General features: G+C 42.4%; 1 protein-coding gene across 4 annotated transcripts in view; it reads right to left on the bottom strand.

The window, feature by feature from the left end:
• LOC129696328 (nucleolar protein 4-like) overlaps window positions 1–21,589 on the bottom strand; it is a 187,472-nt gene that overhangs the window by 150,157 nt on the left and 15,726 nt on the right. For all 4 annotated transcript variants that reach the window (XM_055634144.1, XM_055634143.1, XM_055634146.1 and 1 more), the window contains exons 4-5: window positions 6,412–6,523; window positions 2,445–2,557 (exon numbers count right to left, since the gene is read on the bottom strand). In XM_055634144.1, the coding sequence (XP_055490119.1) occupies window positions 2,445–2,557; window positions 6,412–6,523 (225 nt within the window). The remainder of the gene's footprint in view (window positions 1–2,444; window positions 2,558–6,411; window positions 6,524–21,589) is intronic.

Here is a 21,589-nt window from a genome sequence, read left to right as displayed (position 1 = left end):
CAGAATGATCATTTAGTAAGATGGGAGCAATTTGGACACAATTTAATCCTTGTAAGTGTTAAGTGATGCACTTTGAAAGGATTAATAAGAGAAGGATTTACATCATAAGCATAAGTATTGAGGCATAATTTTCCTGAATGTGACAGAAAAGATGTAAAGAAGACATATCTTGCCTTCATTAACGAGAAGACAGAATATAAGAGCAGGAAAGTCATGGTAAACTCTTTAAAATATTGGTTAAGCCACAGATTGAGTACTGTGTACAGCTCGTTCGCCACACTATAGGAAGGATGTGATTACATTGGAGTACTATGTACTTCCAATGGAGACAGTACAGAGCTGATGCCTCAGGATATTGCCTGGGATAGAGAGATTGGATAGGTTGGGTTTATTCTGGTTGGAGCAGCGGAGGCTAAGAGGGGAGCCTAAAATAATATTAAAAATTATGAAAGGTATAGTAAGGTAGATAATAATAAATAATAATAATAATAATAATAATAATTTATTTTATAGAGCACTTTAAAAACAAACATAGCTGCAACAAAGTGCTGTACATCACTAATCATTGACAAAAAAGTTAATACACACCAAAAATAACAATCAAAAGAAATAGTAGGAAAAGACATGTAAAATAAAGAAACATCAAAAACACCACAAACAGAAGCAAAGCCTCAGGCATGGTCAAAAGCCAGGGAGTACAAATGCGTTTTAACACTGGATTTGAAGATGGACAGTGAGGGGGCCTGTCTGATGTGCAGCGGCAGGGTGTTCCAGAGTGCCGGAGCAGCAACAGAGAAGGCTCTATCCCCTCTGAGCCTCCGACTAGACCTCGGTACCTCCAGGAGCAGGTGACCAGCTGACCTGAGGGACCGGGCAGGAGTGTATGGGTGGAGCAGCTCAGAGAGGTAAGGCGGGGCGAGCCCATTCAGAGATTTAAAAAAAAAATAACAGTAACTTAAAATGAACCCGAAAGTGCACCGGGAGCCAGTGTAGGGAGGCCAGAATTGGCGATATGTGCTCCCTCTTTCGAGTCCCTGTTAAAAGGCGAGCAGCAGCATTCTGAACCAACTGGAGACGAGCCAGTGAAGAACGAGCAACACCAAAATAGAGCGCGTTACAGTAATCCAGCCTAGATGTAATAAAGGCATGGATTACTGTCTCAAAATGCTGCCGCTCGAGAATGGGCTTCACCTTCGCCAGCTTCCTTAGGTGAAAGAAGCTGGACTTAACCACCGCGCATATTTGGCGATCTAATTTAAAGTCACTGTCCATCCTAAAACCCAGGTTCACAACTGTTGGCTTCACGTACCTTGACAATGGACCTAAATCAACAAATGGAGGTTCACGGCAGCCATTGCGATCAAATAAAATCACCTCTGTCTTCTTTTCATTAAATCCAAGAAAGTTTAGGGCCAACCAGGACTTAATGTCATCAAAACAAGACAGAAGCGATTTTACAGAAAAGGCATCTTCCCCCCTCAGCGGCAAATAAAGCTGGGTATCATCTGCATAACAGTGGAAAGAGATGCCATGCTTTCTAAGGATGGAACCCAGAGGAAGTATGTACAGCGAGAAAAGCAGGGGCCCCAGAATCGAACCCTGTGGAACCCCATATGACAGGGGAGCGGAAGAGGATTCAAACCCAGCAAGGCTAACACACATGGTTCTGCCCGCCAGATAGGACCTGAACCATCCCAGGGCACTGTCGCAGATGCCCACTAACTGCTGTAGCCGAGATAATAAGATATTATGGTCCACCGTATCAAAGGCGGCAGACAAGTCCAGCAGGACAAGAACCACACAATCCCCAGAATCATTAGCCAGGAGGATATCGTTAAAAACCCTTAGCAATGCTGACTCCGTGCTGTGCATGGTTTTAAATCCAGACTGGAAGATCTCCCGAATATCATGCTCCTCCAGGAATAGTTTTAGCTGAGCATAAACAACTCTCTCCAGTAATTTAGATAGTCAGACGCATTTCCCCATAGGCAACGAAAAGGCATAGGTTCAAGTTAAGGAGAAGGAGGTTTAGAGTGGATCTGAGAAATAACCTTTTCACCTTGCGGGTTGTTGGAATCTGGAATACAGATCTGAATGGGTTGTGTAAGCAGGAGAAACATTTAAAAAGTATTGAGATGAGCAGATAGGGCTATGGACCATGAGATTTGTATAGATAGGTATTTGAAGTCAGCTTGGACATGGTGAGCTAAAGGGGTTATTTTTGTGCTGTATGATTTGATGACTGACTCTAATTATACAATTGAAAAGTTAACAATTTTCATCCAAAAAATCTGCACTTATGCAGTCACAATTTCCTATCATAAATAAACAACATTGTTTATTCCTATCATAACCTATCCTAACATAGGTAACATAATATCATATCCTAACATTCCTATCATAAATAAACAACATTTTATTTCATTTTGAAAATAATACGGTACCTCGTCTTGGTGCGAACTTAGCAACTGTAGTTTCATGTGCTTCATGTAGGCCATTGTAATAGGCATATTATAATCTATCATACTGGTCACCAAAGAAGCTGGTTTCTCGTTTTCTGTAAAAATATAGAAAAATGAATTCATGGATACTGTACCAAATTCAGTTTTTTTCCCCCAATTGTTACAATGGTAATCAATAGCTTAATTGTTATTTTTCCCATTATTTTGTAGGGTGGAAGTGTTCTTTTGAAGTGAAGTTTCGGTTTTCGTCACGTTTCTCCTCAGTACCTTCGATACAAGGAACTGCAGATGCTGGTTTACAAAAAGACACAATATGCTGGAGTAACTCAACAACTCAAGCAAAATGGCTAGAGAACATGGATAAGTGGCATTTCAGGTCAGGATCCTTCTTTAAACTGAATACGATGGGGCAAAACTGGAATAGAGGAAAGGCAGGACAAAGCCTGGCGAGTGATAGCTAAATACAGATGAGGGGGGAGTTGATAGGCAAATGACTGGTATGAAGGCTAGAGAAGAAAAGACCGAGTATATGAGGTAAGGGTAGAAGATTTGAGAATTACACAGTCAGATGGGGAGATAGGTGTAAGGGGAGGGGGGGGGGGGGCTAGGTAAGAGTTCAGGTGGGGCATAGCGAAGAGTGGGGAGATGGGGGGGGGCGGGGAGAGGATTGTTTGTAAGTTAGTTACCCACTTTGTCAAATGGCTTTCTACAATCCATGAAGACAACGTCCATCACCATGAGACAGAGAAGAATTAGGCCATTCAGCTCATCGGGTCTAATCGCCATTCGATCAGTCCTGATCCATTTTTCCCTCTCAACACCATTCTCCTCCCTTCTCCCTGCAATCTTTGATGCCCCTCCTAATCAATTTCCATCTGACCTTACAAAAGTTAAACCTAGTGCAGGAAAGGTTGCCCCATCCATTTAAGTGGTATTTTTTGGCCATGTGGATTAAATGTTAAAAGCAAGACAAGTTCAATTACTTGGATCTTTTAACTTTGTTTATATTGTGTTTTAATTAACTGTTTATTTCCTTCAACTGCATAAAACAATTTTTTTTTAGGGTCACTCAAAGTTGATCCTTCACAATATCTTGCTCGATACCTCCTCGATCTGCAGATTTTGGCAAGAAGTACTTAAAAGAGCAACCACAGTTCTGGAAAAAGGTCTTGTGGACAGATGAGACAAATATTAACATATCAGAGTGATGGCAATAGCAAAGTATGGAGGAGCGAAGGAACTGCTCTAGATCCAAATCATACCACCTCATCTGTGAAACATGGTGGTGAGGGTGTTATGGCCTGGGCACGTATAGCTGCTGAAGGTACTGACTCATTTATCTTCATTAATGATACAACTGCTGATGGTAGCATAATAAATTCTGAAGTGTATAGACACATCCTATCTGCTCAAGTTCTAAGAAATGCCTCAAAACTCATTGGCCGCCGGTTCATTCTACAGCAAGACAATGATTCCAAACATACTGCTAGTAACAAAGGAGATTTTCAAAGCTAAAACATGGTCAATTCTTGAGTGGCTAAGTCAATCACCCGATCTGAACCCCATTGAGCATGCCTTTTATATGCTGAAGAGAAAACTGAAGGGGACTTGCCCCCAAAACAAGCATAAGCTAAAGATGGCTGCAATACAGGCCTGGCAGAGCATCACCAGAGAAGACACCCAGCACTGGTGATGTCCATGAATCGCAGACTTCAAGCAGTCATTGCATGCAAAGGATATGCAACAAAATACTAAACAAAACTACTTTCATTTACATGACATTGTTGTGTCCCAAACATTATGGTGCCCTGAAATGGGGGGACTATGTATAAACACTGCTGTAATTTCTACATGGTGAAACCAAAATGTATAAAAATGGCCTTTATTAAAATCTGACAATGTGCATTTTAAACACGTGATTTTTTTCTATTACAAATCTCAAATCGTGGAGTACAGAGGCAAATAAATAAATGATGGGTCTTTGTCCTAAACATTATGGAGGGCACTGCATAGCAGTGTTTACCTAATGTTCTGACCTGAACAGAAAGCTGGGAGCATAGGTTTCCACAATTATCTTTGTTGGGGATACCTTCAGCTTAAGTTATTACTGCTCATATGTCTCTGCACTTGGCAGAGTGACTTTTCTCAACAGTAAATCAGTCTTTATAGAAGGTGAGAGTGGGAAATGTTTATGTTCAATGGACCTTGATGCCCTTGCGCACAAGTCACTGAAAACCAACAGCAAGTACAGCAAACAATACAGAAATGGAAGAGTATGCTTGCATTTATTGTAATAGATTGATAGCGAAGGGATATCTTAATACAATTATACTAGGCCTGGGTGAGAGCAGACCTTGTGTATTGTGTCCCTACCGAAAGAAAGATGTTATAAAGGGTATGCAGTGGACATTCACTGTACTCACTTTTGTGATTGCAGATCATTCAAAGAGAGATTAAGTAAGCTAAGTTTCCAGTTTAGAAGAAAGAAAGATTAACTGATTGTGATGTACAAAATATTAAGTGGGCTTTACAACCAGGATGTGAGGCGGATGTGCCTCTTTGGCAATGCAGCCTAGAATTAGAAGCCAGTATCTAAGTTAGGTGAAAGCTGTTTATGAATGAAATGAGGAGAAATATTTCTGCCCAAAAGACAGAATCTTTAGAATTCTCTGCCTCATGGTATAGTGCAGGCTCAGTTTTTGACAGCATACAAAACAGCAAAAGATAGGTTTCTGGATGCTAGAGATAAGAAAATAGGGTAGGGAAATGGAATGAGCAGTAATAACAATTATCTTTTTGTATGGCAGAGCAGGCTCAAGGTGCCAAATGGCCTGCACCTGCTCCTATTTCTTATGTTCTTATGAACAAACTGTCCAGGTGTTTCTGTTCATCAGGAAACACCCTCAGCCATAATGGATATGTACACATTTTTAGGATTTGCTCACCAAAGATAAATTTGAGCCAACTCCAAGGTATATAAAAAGGGCTTTCATCAATGAAAACGTTGCAAAAAAAGGAAAGAACATTTATAATGTATACAATGAAGCTGTATTTGTTCAAGAGAAATCAATCCTGGCAAAACGATTAATTAAAAATATCAGAAATTTCTCATGTTGAAATTAGAAAATTTACAATAGCACAATAGTTAATGCAGCAAAATGGTTAAAATAGAAAGGATTAATATTGAAATTGCAGTTCTTTAAAATCTTTCTTAGCATTGATTTTGGAAATCAAATGACAGGCTGGATAATAAAAATATAAAATAATCTTATTAAAAATTTAATGAAATCAGCATAGTCTTTGCATTCTTCATGAACAATAATATTTCTGTAATTGACAGGAAATAACATTAACAAGGCAAGGAATTAACACAAGGCCTTATTTGCACAAAACAGGCACAATGACAAAAATGAAAATGCACAAATCTGTTGAAGACACAATGTTGCTTGATAATATCACCAAAAAGTTTGTTCTCTCCTTTATGAAAGAATAAACAATTAGTTTCTTAATGTTGTTCATGAAGAATGCAAATACTATGTTAATTTCATTAAATTTTTTATAAGTTTATATTATATTTTTATTATCCGGCCTGTTTTTTGATTTCCAAAATCAATGCTAAGAAAGATTTTAAAGAAATGCAATTTCAATATTAATCCTTTCTATTTTAACCATTTTTCTGCATTAACTATTGTGCTATTGTAAATTTTCTAATTTCAAAAATATATTTCTGATTTTTTTAATTAATCGTTTTAATATTAAAAGCGCAAAGCAACATCGTGACTAAGAAAACCTGATTAGTCAAAATTAATGTGCTTACCTAGATAAACCCAAACACAAATCCATTAACCTAAACACCCTCAACTGTTTCAACAAATCTGCTTTTAAATTAAAAGTAATCTATCTATTTTTAAGGTTATTCCATATTGAATTAAATGCCAAAATGTTTTACCTTTATGATCTGCATCATCTAGATTCAAATGCATTCTCTTCTGGCATTCTGAGCAGCTCATTAGAAATCTGGTCACTGCCTCACGTGGTAAAAACGCATAGGTCTCCGATATCTAAAGTTAATCACAAAAGTAATAGAAAAATGTTGGAAAGGCATATTATCATCTTCAACCATTCAAATCTAATTCAAAGTTCCAAAATAGTAATTCCCTAAAAATGAACTTCTGGCAGGCAGAGCAAAACAAAGTGCTGGAGTAACTCAGAGGGTCTTGAAACATCTGTCCAGGGAATGGACAGATGAAGTTCTGCATCAGGACCCTTCTTCATTTGAGGAGTCTCGGATGTAGGTCAAGAGCTGAGTGGGTAGTCCTACTTGAGGATTATGGGAAGGAAATAGGAATGAGCAGTGGGGTTTGGAGAACTATAAACTATAAGGTTGAAGGCTGTAACGGGAAGATCGCCAGAGGTGATAAGATTGGTAACGGTCTGTGAGATGGTGGCCAGGTGTTCGTTCATCTCAACATGGTCAAGGGGTAGATATGAGGAGGTGGTGCCTGGCCTGAGAATGGTAGAGATCAATCTGCCAGACTACAACGATATCGCACTTCTCAACGGATTTGATGACGATATGGGGATTGCTAGTGTGAGCAGAGGGTTGCACATTCGGAGAAGGTAAAATTGGAATAGGTAAAGAGTTGAGAAGTCAAGACGGTTGATGTTACAGCAGTAGTTGGAAATGAAAAGGTCCAGGGAGGATAGAAGGCCGGCAGGAGGATGGGGAAGAATGTTGGAGACAGGAGGAGAATAAATCATTACGGAGGGGGAGTGGGGGGGGGGGGGGGGGGGGGGGGGGGGCGTGAGGAGGGTGTGAGTGGCAAGAATTCCTTGCCAGAGAAATAGATCCAGAGGCGGAGGCAATAGAAAAAGTGCCCGGCATCATGCAATGCAGGATTGTTTCAATACATAGAGAAAAACAAAACGTTTATTTATTTTTTTCCTTTGCAATTATAAACTATTTGTCCTTCACAAGTTAGAAAACACATTTAGAAAAAGGTTTCATGTCTATCATTATCCAAGTTTATTACGGATCAGGAGGACACACCAATTCTTAAAGACAAGCAGCTTTCAACAAATGCATCCCAATTATGATAGTGTTATTTTTTTAATATCCTGAATACACTGCTTCTCAACCAATATGATCATTTGCTGAGTGAATAGAGGCTTTTAATTTAGAATTTAAAAATGGATACAGATTAGGTCGAATATGTAGATTTAATTGGATCAACAGAAACAAACTGTGACAAAAATATAATGCAAGTTGGTCCTGATAATGTAAAAAGAAAGATATGAAGAGCCTCAAAAGCACATCTCATTATTAACCTTTAAAAATGAACGGACAAAGAAGCAAGAAAAGAGGCAAAAAAAGGAAGGAAAATAAGTTGCAAAGTCTCTAAATGATAGAACTATCTGATGTTTCAGAACTCTAAAGTCAAGATATTATCAGGCGTGTTCAATTCCAAAACACCATTGTCCCTGGGAAAATGGTACCTTGGAACTGCACCATCTCCAAGAAGATACAGCATGTTTGAGACCACAGACTTAATTACAGCCATTGCAGTCAGTCTTATTCTACAAGGCAGCTACAAATATTCTTCAAGTCAAGTCGTCAAGTTAAGAGAGTTTATTGCCAGGTTTCCCAGATAGGACAATTAAATTCTTGCTTGCTGCAGCACAACAGAGTATTGTAAGCATAAATACAAAACAATTCAGTGTCTATGTAGCATAGACCATATATATATATACACATAAATAAACAGATAAAGTGCAATACGCTGTTATAGTTCAGAGTTTGCTTGATGGCGAGTTTAATAGCCTGATGGCTGTGGGGAAGAAGTTGTTCCTGAACCTGGATGAACCAGATTTCAGGCTCCTGTACCTTCTACCTGATGGCAGCGGAGAGATGAGTGTGTGTCCAGGATGGTGTGGGTCCTTGATGACGTTGACAGCCTTTTTGAGGCAGCGACTGCAATAGATCCCTTCGATGGTGGGGAGGTCAGAGCCGATGATGAACATCGCCGTTTGGAGCCCGGAGTGCTGGACCTGCTGCACCAACATCACGGAGCTGCGGTTTGCAGAGCTCCCAACGCGGGCGGCGCTGACTAATCAACGCGGGGTCCTGCGACTCTGCCCAGCTCGACCTGTGGACTCAGGAGCTGCAGACTCCGGGAGCGGGAGGCGGCTGATCAGAAGGTCCGGGCTGCTGAGGAGGAGGATACTCACCGTCGGGGTTCGGCGTCGGCGTTCCACCAGCCCGGCGTGAGGGCCTGAACATCGGGCCACCCGGGGCGGCGACTGCGGGTGCTTGGAAGGCCCCGTCCACGGATGAACACGGAGGGGAGGCTGGCTGGACTATGGTGCCGTCCTCACCTGGGTGCCATTTATGTTATGTTGTGTCGTGGACTTCTGTATTTGTGCTTTTTTTTAAATTTTAATTCAATTTCAATTTTATTTTTAATATGTTTTATTATTTATTTATTATTTATTTTTATAATTTCTTTGTGATTTTTTTAATGATACTGCCTGTAAGGAAAATTCATTTCGTTGTCTCAAATTGAGACAATGACAATAAATTTGAATACAATACAATACAATACGATGATGAACTGGGCAGTGGTCACAACTTTCTGCATTCTTTTCCGCTCCGGGAAACTCCAGTTGCCGAACCAAGCCACGATGCAACCAGTCAGAATGCTCTCTACTGTGCACCTGTAGAAGTTTGAGAGAGTCCTCTTTGACATACCGACTCTCCGTAATCTTCTCAGGAAGTAGAGGCGCTGATGTGCTTTCATTATAATTGCATCAGTGTGCTGGGACCAGGAAAGATCTTTGGAAATATGCACGCCCAGGAATTTGAAGTTCTTGACCCTTTCCACCATATAAAAGGTATTGTTGATATAAAAGGGATTGTGGGTCCCTATCCTACCCCTTCCAAAGTCCACAATTAGTTCCTTAGTTTTGCTGGTGTTGAGAGCCAGGTTGTTGTGCTGGCACCATTTGGTCAATCGGCCGATCTTATTTCTATACTCTGACTCGTCACCATCAGTGATTCGTCCCACAACAGTGGTGTCGTCGGATAAAATACTGTCCTAACTCTTTCCTCTGCTGATCCTGCCATTGCGGGAAATGGGGATGTCAGGATATGGAACAGTGGCAACTTGGTCGTTGAAACCAGCTATGTTACTCTGTCACTGACAAGACTTATTTTCATTGAAATCATGCAACTGTTTTAAATGAATACAACATTTAGATTTCCAGCAATGTCGTGGTTTAGTGGCTAGAGCCCTGGCATCAATGTGCACATGAATAGACCAACAGGTGCACGGTATTGAACTACACATTAAGAGAGGAAAGGTATTGCACACTTAAATGTACGTAGACGTGTCCATTTGGATTGTGACAAAATATTGCAACCTAGTTGCACCTGCATGAATTGGCTCAGGTTTACCACACTGCTGATTCAGCACTGTGACGTAGGAACCACAGGATGCTTAATTTTTAGGCCATGGTTCTTTCAAAACAGCAACAAAATCTCCTCAAACGTGGTTATGCTATTCTTACGTAAAATCAATTCTGGGTGTTTCAAGAAAATTCCTAATAGATAAAACACAAGGATTTGAATAATTATTCAGATGGTGAATTACAGTATAATGAGTAAGACAATCAGTTAATGCTAGTCGTGATTTCAAAGTGTCAGGTAGTTCTAACAAGTGTCCAAATGCAAATAAAACAAAATCTGCACTGTATTCAAGAAAACGTCAATTCAATTTTTATACAAAGTAGTATTTCACTTTTAATATAATCTGAGCAATTATCTAAAATACTCTGCAAATAAAAAGCAAAATGCTGTGTCTGGTTTCCCAATAAAGTTATTTAAAGTTCTCAGTAACATTGAAAGATTCATCCAGTTCACATTCACAATTCTATTTCCCTTTCATATCTAGCCATCCACAACTGGAAAATACATAAAGCATTGCATGTATATCCATATTTGGCCAATTAATGTCAGTGGCATTCTGTACCTGGCATACTGTAAATAACATTGAAGTTACAATTATGAATGCTAAATAACAACAATTACAAAAAAATAAATTCTATCAAGATCGTTGAAATAAAAACACAAGATGATGCAAGTCTCCTGTGGGTCAGACAGTATCTGTAGCAGAGAAATAGAATTAATACTTTGTGTTAATTACCTTTCATCTAAATTTAGAAAAGTTATAAATATGACCCTGAAGAACGAGGACATTTCCGATGCCCTGGTATGGAATGTCTCATCCGTGTAATCCAGATAGCCATGTGAGTCAGTTGGTTTGTAGTGTAGTATCTGAATTACACGTTTTCGCACCTTGCCCCCTGTAAAGACTCCATCCCCCACTCCCAATTCCTCCGCCTACGCCGCATCTGTTCCCAGGATGAGACGTTCCATACCAGGGCATCGGAAATGTCCTCGTTCTTCAGGGAACGGGGATTCCCCTCCACCACCATAGATGAGGCTCGCACCAGGGTCTCATCCATACCCCACAACACTGCTCTCTCTCTCCATCCCCGCACTCGCAACAAGGGCAGAGTCCCCCTGGTCCTCACCTTTCACCCCACCAGCCAGCAAATACAACACATAATCCTCCGCCATTTCCGCCACCTCCAACGTGGCCCCACCACTCGCCACATCTTCCCATCTCCCCCTATGTCTGCCTTCCGCAAAAACCGCTCCCTCCGCAACTCCCTTGTCAATTCTTCCCTTCCCTCCCGTACCACCCCCTCCCCGGGCACTTTCTGTTGCAACTGCAAGAAATGCAACACCTGTCCCTTCACCTCCCCCGTCGACTCCATTCAAGGTCCCAAGCAGTCGTTCCAGGTGCGACAAAGGTTCACCTGTATCTCCTCCAACCTCATCTACTGCATCCGCTGCTCTAGATGTCAGCTGATTTACATCGGGGAGACTAAACATAGAAACATTAGGTGCAGGAGTAGGCCATTCAGCCCTTCGAGCCTGCACCGCCATTCAATATGATCATGGCTGATCATCCAACTCAGTATCCCGTACCTGCCTTCTCTCCATAACCCCTGATCCCCTTAGCCACAAGGGCCACATCTAACTCCCTCTTAAATATAGCATGGAGGTATGCCAGGTACTATAACTAAGCGGAGGTTGGGCGATCGTTTCGCTGAACACCTCCGCTCAGACCGCAATAACCTCCGGTGAACTCCCGGTGGCTCAGCACTTCAACTCCCCCTCCCATTCTCAATCCGACCTCTCTGTCCTGGGTCTCCTCCATTGCCAGAGTGAGCAACACTGGAAATTGGAGGAACAGCACCTCATATTCCGCCCGGGCAGCTTGCGCCCTGATGGCATGAACGTTGAATTCTCCCAATTTTGCTAGCCCTTGCTGTCTCCTCCCCTGCCTTAACCCTCGAGCTGTCTTCTCCCATCCCCCCGCCCTCGGGCTCCTCCTCCTCCCTTTTTCCTTCCTTCTCCCCCCCCACCCGTCTGAAAAAGGGTTTTGGCCCGAAACGTCACCTATTTCCTTTGCTCCATAGATGCTGCTGCACCCGCTGAGTTTCTCCAGCAATTTTGTGTACCTTCGATCTTCCAGCATCTGCAGTTCCTTCTTGAACAATATAGACGATGATGTTGAGAGGTAACGAACAATGAATGAAATGTAAGCAAAAAAGTAATGATGATCAAAGAAACAAGCCATTGTTAGCTGTGGGTGAAAACGAGAAGCTGGTGCGACTTGGGTGGGGGAGGGATAGAGAGAGGGGAAATGCCGGGGTTACTTGAAGTTAGAGAAATCAAAATTTATACCACTGGGGCTGTAAGTTGTCCAAGCAAAATATGAGATGCTGTTCCTCCAATTTGCATTTAGCCTCACTCTGACATTGGAGGAGATCTAGGAAAGGTCAGTGTGGGAATGGGAAGGAGAATTTAAATGTTTAGTAACCGGGCGATAAGGGAGGTTCTGGTGGTCTGATTGAAGGTGTTCAGCGAAACAATCACCCAGTCTACGTATGGCCTCGCCGATGTATGAGAGTCCACATCTTGAACAACAGATACAGTAAATGAGGTTGGAGGAGGTGCAAGTGAACTTCTGCCTAACCTGAAAGGGCTGTCAGGGTCCCTGAACCAAGTCGAGGAAGGAGGTATAGGGACAGGTGTTGCATCTTCTTCGGTTGCAGGGGTAGGTGCCTGGGGAGGGGGTGGTTTGGGTAGGAAGGGATGAGTTTACCAGGGAGGTGTGGAGGGAACGGTCTCAGCGGAAGGCGGAAAGGGGTGGAGATGGGAAGATGTGACTATTGTTGGGATCCCGTTGGAGGTGGCGAACATTTCGGAGGATTATGTGTTGTATGCGACGACTGATGGGGTGAAACCCAAGGACTAGAGGGACTCTGCCTCTGTTGCAACTAGGGGGAGGGGGAGCGAGGGCGGAGCTGCAGGATATCGAGGAGACACGAGTGAGGGCCTCATCTATGATGGGAGTGGGGGACCCACGTTCCCTAAAGAATGAGGATATCTTGGATGTCCTGGTATGGAATACTTCATCTTGGGCGCAGGTGCGGCGTAGACGGAGGAATTGGGATTAAGGGATAGAGTCTTTGCAGGAAGCAGGGTGGGAAGAAGTGTAGTCGAGATAGTTGTGGGAGTCAGTGGGTGTGTGATAGATGTCAGCTGATAGTCTATCTCCTATGATAGAGATTGTGAGATCAAGAAAGGGGAGGGAGGTGTCAAAGATGGTCCAAGTGAATTTGAGTGCAGCATGGAAATTGTTGGTGAAGTTGATGAAGTCAATGAGCTCTGCATGGATGCAAGAGGTAGCACGGATGCAGTCGTCAATGTAACGGAGATAGAGTTCGGGGATAGGGCCAGTGTACGCCTGGAACAGGGATTGTTCAACATGCTACAAAGAGGCAGGCATAGCTGAGGCCCATGCAGGTGCCCATAGCTACACCTTTGACGAAGGAAGTGGGAGTAGTCGAAGGAGAAGTTGTTATGGGTGTGGATCAGCTCCACTAGGTGGATTAGACTGTTAAGAGCCTGTCCCACTTGGCGATTTTTTTCTGTGACTGCCTGCGTCATATCAGTGTCGCCAAAAGATTTTGAACATTTCAAAATCCAGCGGCGACAAAAAAATGTTGCGACACTTGAAAAAACACTGCGCGTCACATGTCATCACGCCACATCACCACCTCTTCACGCCGCAAATTTTTCGGTGACCTGATATGTCAGTCAATGATACCGGCAGTCGTTGAAAAAAATCGCCAAGTGGGACAGGCCCTTAAGTAGAAGGAAATTGGATGGGTCTGCTGATGGTAGAGGTGCCACCTGAAAGAAGCTAGGAAATAACAAATGGTCAGGAGGACATGCAAATAAGAGATGACAAATAAAATTCAAATAGCAAGTGCAGAGAGAAAAATATAAACTGAATGCTGGAACTGTGACGTACAAGTCAAATGTCTGAGTATCTGAAAATGTTGAATTCGGTGTGATTACTAAAGGCAGTAATGTGCAAAACCAGAAGATTAGGATCAGTTCTTCAAGTTTACTCAAGCTTGCATGGAACATTGTATAAGGTGAAAGACATGTCAACGTGAAATGGAGAATTGATGTGACGTGTAACTGTTACAATGTTACAGATTGAATGGAGGGTTCCCCAAAATGGTCACCACTCTGTGGCTGGTTTCTCAAAAATTGAGGAAACCACATTGAGAGCAACAAATGCAAATTACTAAATTGTAAGAAGTAAATTGCTAATTCACATAGAAGGCAAATTTGAGTCATCAGTCAATGGGAAAGGAAGTACTAAAAGGCCAGTATTTGCAACTCCTGTGGATACTATGGAGGTACGTCAGGAGCTGTCTTCCTGAGAACAAATGTGATCAAGACTGAGAAACTAGGAGAAATAAAATGAAATCTCTACAGAAAGCAAGGTATAGCAGCTGTAGACACGGTTGCTATTATATAGTCCATGTGGTTGTAGCAGAGACCAGAAGTCCTGTAATAATCAGCAGGATTTTTCATTATTGTCAGTACAGCCATTTAAAAAAAAACAATATTATAATTTAAATTAATAGTCTGACCTAACTAATGGCTTTCAAATCAGAAAAATTGATAAGGAAAGCTTGCCAATTTTAGGGCTCTGTGCATCATGAACCAAAGTACAACTCTTTTCCCCTCAATAATATGCTTAGGCCTGACCACAAATTATTATTTCAGTTATAGAAGTCACAATGCCAAATGCCAACCATTTTTATAAAAACCTGCGGCTTAATGCACAGACTTGACAAAGTACTTGCAACAGGCATTAGGGCGTGCTGCCAAATATACTGTTGCTAGAAGTAGCAGAAACTTATATTAAATGTCAACCTTTCCAAAGTTCAATCATGCAAGTCCATGGCATGCACAGATATTTAATGTGCTGGGAATTAATAAATAAAACATTGATTAAAAACAACCAAATTTAGTTATTTATGTTTGTTCAAAAAGGCCATTCACTTAATGGTGGAGATAAAATGTAGGTAGATATTTAAACGTGATTTATATCTATGTAATTTTATTTCATACAAATAATATATATTTGACCTGTGGTCAAACAACATGACATTTAGAAATAATTATGAGATTTGGAACACACAGGAAGTTATTTCCTACATAAATAATGTAAAATTGCTACTTTACCAGGATGTTAATTTTTGATTGATTGCACTCTGTGGAGCATTTTGGTATTATTTTGTGTTAAACAGCCTACATAAATGCGGGTTACTTTTTAACTCATCCTGGAGCAACTTGACCGATATTTCACACCGAGCTGATGAGATCTAGCCCAGGTTATGAAAAGAGGTAAGCCAGAAGATTGCAGGGGCTTTGACTCAGAGAACTATGTGCCCATTTCACCCAAAGGCAGAGGACTGGAAAATAGCCAATGGCATTCCACTGAAAGGCAATAAATGAAAAGCAGGAAATTGTAGACCAATGTGCCTCTTACATCAGTAGTTGGGATATTTTGCAAGGGGATTCTTAAGAATATGATCTACTCGTATCAGGAAAAGCATAGGCTTATTAGGGATAGTTGCAGATGACACAAAAAGCAGAGTTATTGATAGTGAAGGAAGTTGACAAAGGGATCCAGCAGGATATAACCAGTTGAAAATATGGACAGAGTAATGACAGATAGAGTTTAATCCAGACAAGTATGAAGTGGTGCATTTGGGAGGTCAAATATAAAAGGAAAGTATACAGTAAGTAGCAGGATTCTTAGAACAGAGGGATCTTGGGGTACACATCCAGAGTTCCCTGTGACTGGCAATACAAGTAGAAAGGGTAAAGAAAGCATCAAGGTTAGTACATACATGGTACAGCATATTTGCACTCATTGGTCAAGTATAAAAGTCAGGAAATCATATTGCAGCAATATAAAATTTTGAATGGGCCACATTTCGAGTATTTTATGCAGTCTGGTCGCCTCAATCCACTAAGAACATGGAAGCTTGGAGAGTGTGCAAAAAAGGTTCATCAGAATGTTTCCTGGCTGGGAGTGTATCAGCAATAAAGAGAAATTGGACAAACTTGATTTGTTTTCTCTGAAAGGTCAGAGGCTGAGGGGCAATCTGATAGAAGTACATAAAATGGTGAAAGGTATAGAGACGGTTGATAGTCAAAAGTTATTTTCTCCAGGATGGAAGTCGCATTCTCGAGGGTGCAGTTCAATGGTGTAAGGAGCAAAAATTAAAGGAGATGAATGAGGCAACTTATTTTTTACACAGACAGTGGTAGATGCCTGGAATATGCTGGCAGGGGATATGGTGGATGCAGATACAACAGTGGTGTTTAAGAGGCATTTAGACAGACACATGAACAGAGGGAATGGGGGGGGGGGGGGGGGGGATAAAGACCATGTGCAGGCAGATGTGCAGTTTAAATTGGCATCATGATTAGTGCATACATGGTTCAGTTTAGTTTATTGTATACTGAGGTGCAGTGAAAAGGTTTTTTGTTGTGTGCTATCTAGTCAGCGGAAAAACTATACATAATTACGATTAAGCCATCCAGTGTACAGGAACAGGATAAAGTGAATAACTTGAATGCAAGATAAAGTCCAGTAAAGACCAATTAAAGACTGTCTGAGGGTCTCCAATGAGATAGGTGTTAGCTCAGGACCGCTTTCTAAGTGGTGATAGGATGGTTCAGTTGCCTGAGGGAGGAAACTGTGTAGGAAAGAACTGCAGATGCTGGTTTAAATCTGTTGGTAGACACAAAATGCTGGAATAACTCAGCGGGACAAGCAGCACCTCTGGAGAGAAGGAATGGGTGACATTTCGGGTCTCGATCCTTCATCAGACTGATCAGTCTGAAGAAGGGTCTTGCCTCGAACTGTCACCCATTCCTTCTCTCCAGAGCTGCTGCTTGTCCCACTGGGAGGAAACTGTCCCTGAAACTGGAGGTAAGCTTTTAACACTTCTGTACCTCTTGTGCTGTATTTCTTATAACAAAGTAATCCAGGTGCATAAAATAACATGAGACAAGATCAAAACCCACAAAGGCAGTTGTGGAAATTAATTCAGTTAATTATATAACCTGGACTACAATGACACTGAATTGTCGTAAAAACCTATCGTGTTCACTCATGAAAATCTGTTGTGTGGCATATTTGTTGCTTCAAGGGGAAACAGTCCAATAGTTGGACTCTAAGGGTTTTTGATTAATCTGAATCATGTTGAAATAATTTATTTGGGAACTTCAGTTTTATGTATGATGTCACACTTTTTGTAGCCAGTATTGTAAAACATACATATAGTCTATCATAAACTAGTAATACTAATGTTGCTCACAAAAAACAGCTTGTTTCCCCATGCAGAGTAGAATGCAATTTGGTTGCAACCAGATGGAAGCAAGTTCATGCCGTTAACCTCCTTTAAGATAACTGAATGAGCACATGGGGAAAAGAGGGGAAAATATATTGGGGATTGTGACACTTCAATCAACACATAATTACAAGATCTTAAGCTTTTCAATTGTCAGATAAACCATTTTAAAAGGGACAGACATTGTAAGAGCAAATTTAATAGTAACTAGGCCAAGTGCAGACCAGACGGGTCTGTTCCCCCAACGTGTGGTTGCGGGGGAGAGGGGGGACGGCGGCAAGCGGTCTCACACACACTAACTACACCCCCGCACACACGCTAACTACCCTCCTTAATATTATATTAATATTATTAATTTGCTCCTTTTACCACATAACCGCCCTATCCACTGACGCATAGCCCCCAACTCGCAGGCACGTCTAGAGAGGGAGGGGGTTAGATAGTGAGAGCAGAGAGAGAATGGGGAGAGACAGAGAGAAAGGGGCAGAGACAGAAGGGCAAGAGACAGAGGGAGAGGGGGTGGAGGGGGGAGGAGGGGGATGGGAGGAGAGAGAGAGAGGGGGAGGAGGGAGAGGTGGGTGAGGGGGGGGATGAGGAGGGGGAGAGGGGGGTTGAGAGAGGGGGGGAGGGAGGGGGGGGGAGGGGGGGGGGGGGGAAGAGAGGGGGGGAAGGGAAGGGAAGGGGGAGAGGGGGGGGGGGAGGGGTAGGTGGGGGGGGAGGGATGGTGGGGAGGGGATGCGGTGGAGGGAAGGGGGTGGAGGGGAGAGGGAGGGCAGGAGGGGGGATGGGGTCGGGGAGAGAGGGGGGGAAAGTGGGGAGGGAGGGGGAGATGGGGTAGGGGAGAGAGGGAGAAGAGTGGGGAGGGAGGGGGAGGGGGAGGAGGAGAGGGGTTGGGGCAGTCCATCTATTCCCCACTCCCTATCACCCCCACTCCTCTCCCTCTATTCCCACACTCTCCCTCCTCACCTCCTCCATTCCCTCCTCTCCCTCAATCCCCCCACTCCACCTCCCCAGGATCTCGCCTGTCCTCCGGATCTGCAGAACTTGCTTGTTCACCGAGAAGAACACAGAACAGGGAGGAGTCAGAGAGCCAAATGCCAGCGCGTGTCGGGGGGGGGGGGGGGTGTTTGACGTAACTCGGCCTTGCGACGCCCGCAGCCGTTCATAACTGCCAGCTGACAACAGCCCTTTAAAGCCGCTAAGGCAAGACGCGTTCGCCCAGGAGCGTGCGTTCATAGCAAAGAAGCACCAGCTTCTGACTCTCTGGAAACTCACAGCTGGAATGAGAGCGCAGGGGATGGGAGGGGCGCGCAGGTGGGCGGGGCTTTGCGATCTGCGCCGGCTGTGAGGAGAAAGTTCAGCGGAACTTATGATGATGAAGTTCAGTACGTGAGGAGTCGCTGCCCCGAGATCTGTAAAACAAAGAAGCCATAGCGGAAAGCAGCTGTAGAATCTTTGTTCTGCAGAACCTTCTTGATATTTCTGCACCTTTAATCCACAGCAGCGGCGGGCGAGGCCAGGACGCAGGTGGGCCTGGATTGGTGGGCATGTGGGCATTGTGACGTCAGCAGCTGGTGAGAAGCGTTTATATTTTAAAAATTGAGTTTTGTGAACAATTTTATTCAAAATCTGGGGAAATAATTGACCAAGGTGTGGATTTCTGAACTCATAAGTTAAATCCCTACCGAAATTGTAAAAGTCTCTGATTTTTTGCGTCTGGTTTTCGAGGAGATACGTTTCAAAGGCAAAATGCCGCACGCACACACGCACGCACGCACACACATAAACACACACAGCCACACACAAACACACACAGCCACACACACACACAAACACATGCACACACACTCATGCAAACTCACAGACTCACACACACATGTAGGTACCTTGCAGTCAGAAACAGGTGAATTGATCATGGGGAACAAGGACATGGCAGACCAATTGAATAACTACTTTGGTTCTGTATATACACACACACACACACACACACACACACACACACACACACTATTAAAAGTATATAGATGTCTGCATAACATGAATCACAATTATTGGAAATATAGTTGATGCTTCATGGTATTGTTCATGGACTAGAAGAAATTACCTCCTAGCCCACTTCAGTTTGTCCACTTAGTTTAAACTCTTGATTATGACTGTGAATCTACATTCATTCTTTATGTAACTAATTTTCTTCTTGTGAAAGTTTACCACTATTTTTTCCTATCATTCCACAAATCTCTCCTTAACTCTATCTTCCATGTCTTGTTCCCCCAAAATCTCAACAAATCTGCCATACCTGTGGCTTCTATCAACTAGAATTAGAGGGCTTCAGGCATATGAAAACATCACCATTTTGAAGACTATTGCATCCTCGTTCCTGAGTCATATCAAAGAACTCCTTACTCAAAAGCACTGTCACAGAACAGTCACCACAGTTTAAGGCAGCTCCTCAATACAATAATGAATGGTCCTCTAGGAAAAACTTCAGTGGTTGCATTTTTTTTAAAGTTACTTAAAGTTACTTCTTTACTCAGGCACCCAACTTCTATTGTTGAGGTTTTAAGGCAACATGATCAATTAAGATCAATTTGTCCTTAACCTAAGGCAATTAGATACAGTTGGAATGTTTGAGGTTGTGTACAGCTAAGAGAAATTTAGATTTTTTTTAAAGAGTAATTTCAGAGGCAGGGCAGAGAGTAAGGTAGTGAGGTCTTCATGATGAATGAATATTAGGGATAAAGTTGATGGATGGAATACACAAGGAACGAGGAAATATATAGCAGGCACAGTCTTGATCTTAGCTGCTTGAAAAATTCTAGGATGGAATGAAGAAAGGATTTTTGTTTATTTGGGATACAAGTGTCAGTGGAAAGACCTCCATTTACTTCCCAACCTAATTGCCCTTCAGAAGGTAGTAATATGCCATCTTCCTGAATCACAACATTTATTATCGTAAAGATTCTCCCACGATTCTATTGGGAAGGAAGTTCCATAATTTGAACCCAATGCAATGAAGGGGTGGTGACATATTTCCATGGGAAGCATACCACTAGAGGGGGCAAAGTGCAGGTGATGAGGATCCTATGCACCAAGGAAACAATGCCCATACCAAGTGCAAGAAGATGAGATAAAGTACATGTAATCTAAAATGGACGTCAAACCACACCTCCAGGAACTACAAATTACTTCAGCAACTTTAGGAAAGGTAACATCTGTAAATTGCCCTGAAACATCACATGAGGTTTTACAAGTCATGAAAGAAGTTAAAACCTATGTCTAAACTATCAAGACAGAGCTGGGTCAGGATTGGTCCAAACCTCAATTATTAAAGATTGAAGTGAAGTAAGTTGGTAAAATGGCTATGCACGTAATTCAGAGACCTGGGCTGATAAATTGGAACACACAATTTCAAATTCCATTATGTCAACTATGGAATTTTAAAATCAGTTAATTAAATTAATGTGATCTAAAAATCTGTTTCCAGTAGAGTTCACTGTGATAAGCATTTGACTGCACTGGACCTGTACTCGCTGGAGTTTAGAAGGATGAGGGGAGACCTCATTGAAACTTACCAAATAATAAAAGGCTTGGATAGAAGGATGTGGAGACGATGTTTTCACCGGTGGGAGGGTCTAGGACTAGAGGTCATGGCCTCAGAATTAAAGGACATTCCTTTTGGAAGGAGATGAGGAACAATTTATTTAGTCAGAGGTTGGTGAACCTGTGCAATTCTTTGCCACAGGAGACTGTGGAGGCCAAGTCAATAGATATTTTTAAGGCAGAGATATATATATTCTTGATTAGTATGGGTGTCAGGGGATATGGGGAGAAGCATGAGAATGCAGTTAGAAGAGATAGATCAGCCATGATTGAATAGCGTAGACTTGATGGGCTGACTGGCCTAATTCTGCTCTTATCATTGTGACCTTTTTTAAGACTAAGAAGCTGCCAGATGTTCCTTAAAGCTAATACTGAAAACGTCTTCTTTCTTCAGTAAACATGGATCCTTCACCCTTGTTTTCTCCCCGTCCCACAGTTCTGCACTCGTACTCCCCCTCCCCTCCCCCAAGTAATTCTCCGACATGTCTGCCATGTTCAAGGTGATCCCATCACCAATCACATCTTCCCATCCCCACCCCTTTCCACCTTCCAGAGACCACTTCATCTTCAACTCCTTGGTTCTCTCATCCCTTCCCACCCTCTTGCCAAATACTTTCCACTTCAACCGCAGGAGATATAATACCTGTCCATCTCCTCCCTCA

The sequence above is a fragment of the Leucoraja erinacea genome, chromosome 4 (genome assembly GCF_028641065.1).
Source record: "Leucoraja erinacea ecotype New England chromosome 4, Leri_hhj_1, whole genome shotgun sequence".
NCBI classification, from domain to species: Eukaryota; Metazoa; Chordata; class Chondrichthyes; order Rajiformes; family Rajidae; genus Leucoraja; species Leucoraja erinaceus.
Note: the sequence above shows the minus strand (reverse complement) of the source record. Positions and strands in the feature narration are given on the sequence as shown.